Source organism: Sinocyclocheilus anshuiensis, unplaced genomic scaffold (genome assembly GCF_001515605.1).
Source record: "Sinocyclocheilus anshuiensis isolate Anshui unplaced genomic scaffold, SAMN03320099.WGS_v1.1 scaffold654, whole genome shotgun sequence".
Classification (NCBI taxonomy): domain Eukaryota; kingdom Metazoa; phylum Chordata; class Actinopteri; order Cypriniformes; family Cyprinidae; genus Sinocyclocheilus; species Sinocyclocheilus anshuiensis.
In genome coordinates this window covers 113,884-121,734 of record NW_015544152.1, presented here as the reverse complement: position 1 = coordinate 121,734, position 7,851 = coordinate 113,884, and the positions used below count along the sequence as shown (strand labels likewise).

Sequence of the window (7,851 nt, the reverse complement as noted above, 5' to 3'; positions counted from 1 at the left end):
CAATGGTACAAGTAGTTTACATGAATTTGTAAAACATCACAAATATTAGACTATTATAAAGCATGTTTTATATAAAATATAATTTTATTCGTATATCTCAAACTCAAACATGCTAAATGAAGGATGAAGGATACATGTACATTACATGTGTAATTATAAAACTATATCAATGCATTATTTTTTTTTTCATTTTAAGTTTTCTGTTTAAACTATTTTTGGAACAGTTTTACAATATACAGTACATGTTAATTAGCACATTTAACTGAAACAATTGTGTCAGTTAGCACAAACATGTAAAACAGCTATATCAGTTGATGTGAAAATTGACACATTAAAATAACAATGTCTTATAAATTAAACAGTTGGTATGAGAGCTGTGTATGTGCATCTCAGAGGGCTTTTGATGGTACTTTACCCATTAAATGTTTTTTGGTATTCTGTTCTGGTCTAAAAACTATAATGAAACACTTAGGAGCGAAAATACAGAGAATCAGACCAAAGCTTGAAGCTAAAATGGCAAATATCTCCACAGCTACAGTAAATTTCCCTGGAGAGCTAACATAAGCTGGAACAAATGTGATCCATACAGCACAGAATATGAGCATACTGAATGTGATGAACTTAGCCTCATTGAAGTTATCAGGCAGCTTTCGGGCAAGAAAAGCTAAAACAAAGCAAAGGAAAGCTAAGAGGCCAATATAACCCAGTACAGCCCAGAAACCTATAGCTGATCCTAAACCACATTCTAGAATGATCTTTTCTTTGTAGTGTTGCATATTGTTGTAAGGAAAAGGGGGGGATATTGTTAACCAAAGCACACATATAAGTACCTGTACAAGAGTGAAACCCAAAACACTGAATTTCTGTTGAAGAGGCCCAAACCATTTCATGACATTACTTCCTGGAAGTGTAGCCCTGAAAGCCATTAACACCACTATTGTTTTCCCCAAAACACAGGAGATACAGAGGACAAAAGTGATCCCAAATGCTGTGTGACGCAACATGCAGGACCACTCAGTGGGCCGACCAATGAAAGTAAGTGAACAGAGAAAGCATAGAGCCAATGAGAAAAGCAGTAGGAAGCTCAGCTCTGAGTTGTTGGCTTTTACTATCGGAGAGGCCCTGTTTTTGTAGAATACTAAAGCCATGCTCAAAGCTACTAAAGCTCCGGCTACAGAGAAAACAGTGAGGATGATACCGAGGATCTCATCCCAGGAGAGAAACTCCACTGGTTTTGGAAGACATTTGTCCTTCTCTTTGTTGGGCCAGTACTCGGGATGGCATGGATAGCAATCTAAAGAATCTGAAAAATTGAATTAATAGCTAAATTACACATAGACATTTTAGCCCTGTGATGGACTGTGGAAATTGATTGATAAATGGCTTGGTGGAGCAGTGTTGCTTTAAGCCTAAAAAAAAAACAGCACCTGTCTCATTGCTGATCTCTCCTTCAGCACAGTTAATGCAGTCATAACAGCAGACAGGTTTTCCTTTTTGTACAGCCTTCCTAGTACCTGGAGGACAGCTTTCACTGCACACAGACACAGGCACCTGCATGTGACAATTACAAACATCACTCACAGATATTCACAGTTACATTGAAACATAACAAAACATTGTATACCGTTTCTTTGCCAACGTTCCAAATGATAGCTCTACTCAGGCTGAATTCTTGGCCTTTAGGTTGGGATGCATCATAATGGCCCACTGTAACAAAATCAATTGAACCGTCTCTCTGAAGCTGCCAATTCACAAGTTCATAGGTTGCCACAGGGTCTCCACTGGTGTCAAACGAAATATGATAATTATTTTGAGTGAAGTTTACTTGCTTAAGCTTATCAAAAACCTGCAGGAGGGACAAACAAAATCCAGATGGATTTATATATGTGTATGTATATATCTTATACACACACAGGCACATACGAAGAAATGTTTAATTAGATTAAACGTATTTCTTTCTCTCTTAGTTGAATGTCATTTAAATTCAGTTTGAAAACAATGAGAAATACTTACCTGCCAGGGTTCAACTTTCACGTTTTTGTCACAATGTTTTTTGTTACAGACAATAGCATCGAGGGCATGGGCTATAGCATATGTGGCTTTGTACACCATGTTAGTGATCCGCAACTGGGACGTGTCTGTGTACGGGTTCTGTAAAGCGTGCAGGTCCTCTGTGCCATCACATGCTGGCATACCAGCAGAAGAACCTGTCTGCCTTTTTAGACTACAGCTGAATGAGCTTTCCCAGAATTCTGTCAGCAGGGGAAATTTTAGCGCTTGTTCTGGAGACAGGTCAAGTAGAAAATTACGAAAACCCGGGATAACTGACCGCGGGATTCCAAAGCCTACAGCGCCGATACACAAATTAAAACGCAGCATTTCTGGGTCTGTAACCCACGCCTCGCTGCCAATCCACTGCATCGGGGGAGGCGGCTGCTGGCTCAGCTCTTCTAAAAGGATTCTCATATCACCTGAGGCCAGGAAGGCAACTATTACACGAGCCATTGATCTGCGAATGACATCCGCGACTCTTTTTAGTTTGCTGCGCGGTTGGGTCCTGTAATAGGCCTCAGAATACTCCACACAGATTCCCTCCTGCTCCGCAGCTTTCAGGAATGATGCCATGCCATTGTTCCCATAGTCTGAATCACTGCGCACTGCTCCGATCCACGTCCATCCGAAGTGCTTGACCATCCGTGCCAGTGCTGCCGCTTGATGGTGATCACTGGGGATGGTCCTGAAAAAAGTAGGATACTGCCGCTTGTCACTGAGACACGCGCACGTTGCGTAATGGCTCACCTATTGTGCACCGTGAAAGGATAGGGGAAAAGTAAGCAACCCATCACAAAACACCAAATGTAATTACATACGCTACATTTTAAGGGGCAGTCCACGTAGGACGCATATTTACGTTCTCTCTGCGCTATTCTTAAACGTTATTTTTACAGGTGCGCTAAACAAACGATTTTGGATATGTCAATATTTATATCTTAAATCTTATTTACTTATTAACAATGATGTAGGCCCAAACATCTATCTATCTATCTATCTATGATGAAAAAACAAACAAACAAAAAAACAGTGATATTGAACCTGCACCTGTGGAATTCCAAATGGACCGAGAAGTCTTGAAATGCTTATAGACGGTGTGGAGCCAGATTCTGCGACTACTGCTGTAACAGCTGCAGATTTTGCACAGGAATCAGTGAGGTTAAATATTAGATCTAGTCCGTTGGCAAGCTGAAAGGCTACTTTGACTGCCATTGGCACAGAGGCACAAGAGTCATATATATGATACCCTAAAGTGATGCCCGGTAGGAAATCAGAGCTGTTGTTGATCTCCTCGATGGCAAATTCAAAGGCACGAACAAAGCGCATCTCTCTGAAACCCACACTGTTGAAATAGAGGGAAAAAATACACTTAAATATACGACAATATGAAAACAATTGCACATCCCATTTTTCATAATCATTTCATAAGATTACAAACAACAAACAACAGATCATTGTAAATTCTCACAAATTGTAACAGGTTATATATATATATATATATATATATATATATATATACAGTATATAAATGTGCAATATCATGCTAAACATATATTATCCCTTCCTGCATGTATATGCTAACCTCCCACTGCACTCTAGTGGTTGTGGCTGTCTAGTGTAAGTGTGCTTCTCTGTCCTCAGATAGTCATGAATGGAGAAAACCCCCCCAATAACCAAGTCTCCGTTCTTGAAGAGTGCAGGAGCCTGAGGGTTGCCTTGCAGGATGCAGGTACCAAAATTAACTCCACACACAGCAGGACAAAGCATGGCAAGGCAAAGTACTGTTATGAGTGAAACATGCATGTCTCCTGCTAGAACAGCGAACTCCCCAAATATCAGGTGAGCATTTCACCATGTTTAAATAGCCACTATTGTTTTCTGTGACAATGAATTTGCAAGGGGAAAAAAAAACGTAAGAGGGTGTGGTTAATATATTTTAATGCTCAGTTATAATTACAATATATCATAAGGTTAATCCTAAAAAAAAAAAAAACTTGCTTTCTTCAAAGTCACTCCACCCCCTGTCAATCCGTGGAGAAATGTGTTACATTTAAAATGCATTTTTATATTTATTTCTGTCACTGTACTACTTTTTACAAGTTTACACTATTATTTTACTCTGACAAATAGGTCATATTCTGCACCCTGAATTTTTTGTCCTCGTTATTATTATTATTATTACTTATAAAGAGCATGGACAGGCTTTAATATATATCTCTCCCAGGAGAGATGTAGAATTGAGTTTGGCCTGTGTTGTACCTTATGGTCTTTCAAAACATTTTGCAGGAAAATAAGATCATCATTGTAGTGTCCAGTAAATTAATACACTAGCACACACTGCTGAACCATTGTGTGATAACTAATTGTATAATGTCTCATTTGTATGAATGGTAGCAATAAGAAATTAACCCTCCTATGGTGTTTGGGTTCCTTGTTTAATGCTTCCTTTGTTGAAAAACATGGTTCCCTTCATTTCATTTCTTCTAATTGTAGTGATTAAAATATAAATATGAAGTTAATTTTGTATTAATTGATTAAATAATTTACATTTGGTTTATTGAAATAAATAATTTGTGAATACACTCTGACATTGTAGTTATATTTTTGCAAATTATGTGGCATTATTTCAAAAATAATATCAAAGAACAAATTAAATAAAATAAATAGATAAATAAACATGACAAAATTATTAGAACACTAGTATTTTCACCAGCTAAAAAAATGGTTTTAAGTCAGTTATTTATATATTTTGCTGTAGTGTGTCAGTAGGAAATGTCAATATTTATTTTCTTTTTTCTTCTTTTATACAATCACTCTGTAAATTGTAAATGTGTTGGGACTGAACGGAACTCCAAACATCGTAAGCGTTAAGTTAAAATGAGGATAGTATGACATTTGACTCCTACTCATAATAATAATAAAAAAATTAAAAAATAAATTAAAAATCTGTGTTGATTTAATGACTGTTGCTATATTGGTAATTTAGATATATATTTTATTTAGCATTTTAAGGATTATTTCTATTTCATCCCATTTGTGCGGGGCTCACAACATTGTGAATTGTATTATTTGTCTTTTCCCATTAGATGTTGTTTGGTGTTTTTCTGAGGCTTTATTAAAATGATATAAACCTTGGGGGTGAACAAGCAGAAGAGTAGACCAAAACTAGACGCTAAAATGGCAAAAATTTCCACAGCAGTTGTAAATTTACCAGGTGAACTGACATATGCAGGTACAAATGCTAGCCACACTGCACAAAATATAAGCATGCTGAAGGTGATGTATTTGGCCTCATTAAAATTGCCTGGCAACTTCCGGGCCAGAAAAGCCAGAAAAAAACAGACACAAGCCAAAAGGCCAATATATCCCAGCACACACCAGAAGGCCAGATCAGAGCCCACACTGCAATCCAGGATGATCTTGGACTGTGTATATTTAGTGTTTCTATAGGGGAAAGGAGGGGATGCTACAAGCCAAGCAGTACATATGATCACCTGGACCAGAGTGCAGCAGAAAATGATTATTCTCTGCTGTGTGGGGCCCAGCCATTTCATTATATTGTTTCCAGGTCGGGTAGCTGTAAAAGCTGCCAAAACCACTAAAGTCTTGCCCAGGATGCAGGAGATGCAGAGAGAGAAAGTGATGCTGAAGGCAGTGTGCCGCAGCATGCAGGACCAGGATGTAGGTTCCCCAATAAACACCAAAGCACATAGAAAACATAGAGTCAGCGATAACAAAATGAAAAAACTGAGTTCTGAGTTATTTATGCGTACTACAGGAGTGTTTCTGTAATAGAGAAATACAGCAAACACAGCTAAAGTTAGGCACACCCCAACTAAAGCTATTACTGTTAGGGTCAATCCCATTGCATCATGGGACAGGAATTCAACGACTTTTGGAATGCACACTGTTCCATCAGCATTTGACCAGTAATCTTCAGAACAGGCCATACACTCTACTGAATCTAAAGAGAGGGAAAGACTATAAAAATTAGGATGAAGATCACATTTTTTGTGAGATTTATTGCTGCATTATTGAAGTTGTTCTCCAACCTGTCTTATTACTGATTTTGCCACTGTCACATGGTACACAGTCAAAGCAGCACAAAGGCTGGCCACGCCGGACAGCTTTCCTGAATCCTGGAGCACAGCTGTTGCTGCACACAGACACCAGCACCTGCTTAGCCAACAGATCCACATAAATTAGAAATGTATTAGTGTATATTTCAGGTCAAAATCAGAAATAATTACTAGACAAGAAACAAACTAGATAATATTAATCTAACCAGAATGAATGAGTGAGCATGTGACATACTTTGACATAGACTGAAAAACAAGGATTACTATAGCCTTTTGCGTTTTCTTTCCATAGATAGAACTGCCATCTTCAGATGAGCAATTCTTTATTTAAGACACTTACCTCCATTTGACCCTACAGAACTTCAGAACATGGAATCTCATGTACTGAAATACACTGTGAGAACAGCTTGCCTCAGTCTGATGGCCGGGCCAAATGATAGCCTTCTCCTGGATGACCAGTTCTTGGCCAGATTCTTGTGCACCGTCAAACATGCCCACATTAACAAACTCAATATTTCCAGCTGAGCCCCTCTGCCAGTTTATAAGGTCATAAGATGGAATAGAATCGCCTTTCATGTCAAACTTCACTGTCTCTCCTGAAATAGTGAATGACACCTCTTGGAGATACTGCTGTAACTGTGAAATATTCCGTTGAAGAGATAAAAACAAGATGGTTTGTTTACAATGGTTCAAGTCATAACCTGGTACACAGTTACTTTAGCATTAAACATTTAAGCACTCCTTATTTTGAGTACCTGCCATGGGTAGACACTGCGCAAGTTTGCACATGTGGAGTTACTAAATGGCCCTTTTCCAGGTGTACAGTGAATAAGATTATGCAGGGAATAAGCAATGGCATAGACTCCTTTATAAACATTATAGGAAATGCGGGGGCTGGAAGTGTTAAAATAGGCAGAGTGCTGCACCCTTAGAGTCTCCTTCCCTGTACAGGAGGGCAGATTATTATTCAAGCTGGAACTGGAGGGGGAGCAGCCATATAACGCCCCCCACAGCTCGTGAACCAGAGGATTTGAGGGGTACTTTTCTGGATTGACTGTTGTGAGATACTGTCTTAACCCAGGGATTTGGCCCTGTCGTATACCAAATCCTATGGTTCCTCCCAAGAAAGGGTAATATTCACTTCCTGTGAACACAGAGGCTGTAACCCATGCCTCACTAGCAATCCACTGTATCCCAGTGACATTCTGTTCCATGTAGTCTCTCAAGAAGGGTGTGAGCTCCCCTTCAGCTGAGAACACCACTACCACCCGAGCAGTGGAATGGTTCATGACACGAATGATTTCCAGTGCTCTTTGACGCTCGTATAAGAGAGGAATCATCCCCTGATAAGCAACACATATTCCTGTACCCTCCAGCTCCTTCAGTAAGCCCTGAAGAGCAAAGCGACCATACTCGTGATCTCCTCGTACCACTCCTACCCAGGTCCACTTAAAATGCAGCAGGAGTTTTGCAATGGCCTTTACTTGATAGGCATCACTAGGGATGACTCTGAAGAATGTGGGGAATTCTTGCCTGTCACTTAAACAGGCACAGGATGAAAAATAACTGATCTGTCAAGAAAAAAATATGTAACAAGAATATAATTTAATCTTTGATCTAAAGTTTTAGTGCACAGGTTTCACTGTCAGTCAATAAGGCTGTTAGACTGATAAGACTGTCCATTACTGGAAAAATACATACAGACACACACACACACACA

The 7,851-nt window shown here is 39.1% G+C and overlaps 2 protein-coding genes across 2 annotated transcripts in view; both read right to left on the bottom strand.

Moving 5' to 3' along the window:
- Positions 1–389: 389 nt before the first annotated feature.
- On the bottom strand, positions 390–3,819 carry LOC107695201 (extracellular calcium-sensing receptor-like). The gene is made up of 6 exons (XM_016495020.1): positions 3,635–3,819; positions 3,100–3,394; positions 2,014–2,799; positions 1,625–1,846; positions 1,428–1,551; positions 390–1,294 (listed from the first exon to the last, which is right to left on the bottom strand). Exons 1-6 carry the CDS (start codon positions 3,817–3,819, stop codon positions 390–392), a joined length of 2,517 nt encoding a protein of 838 aa, XP_016350506.1.
- Positions 3,820–5,117: 1,298 nt separating this feature from the next.
- The window catches only part of olfcv3 (olfactory receptor C family, v3), a 3,499-nt gene continuing 765 nt past the window's right edge, over positions 5,118–7,851 (bottom strand). The window contains exons 3-6 of the mRNA XM_016495024.1: positions 6,887–7,702; positions 6,543–6,767; positions 6,105–6,228; positions 5,118–6,016 (exon numbers count right to left, since the gene is read on the bottom strand). Coding sequence (XP_016350510.1) covers positions 5,118–6,016; positions 6,105–6,228; positions 6,543–6,767; positions 6,887–7,702 — 2,064 coding nt within the window. The remainder of the gene's footprint in view (positions 6,017–6,104; positions 6,229–6,542; positions 6,768–6,886; positions 7,703–7,851) is intronic.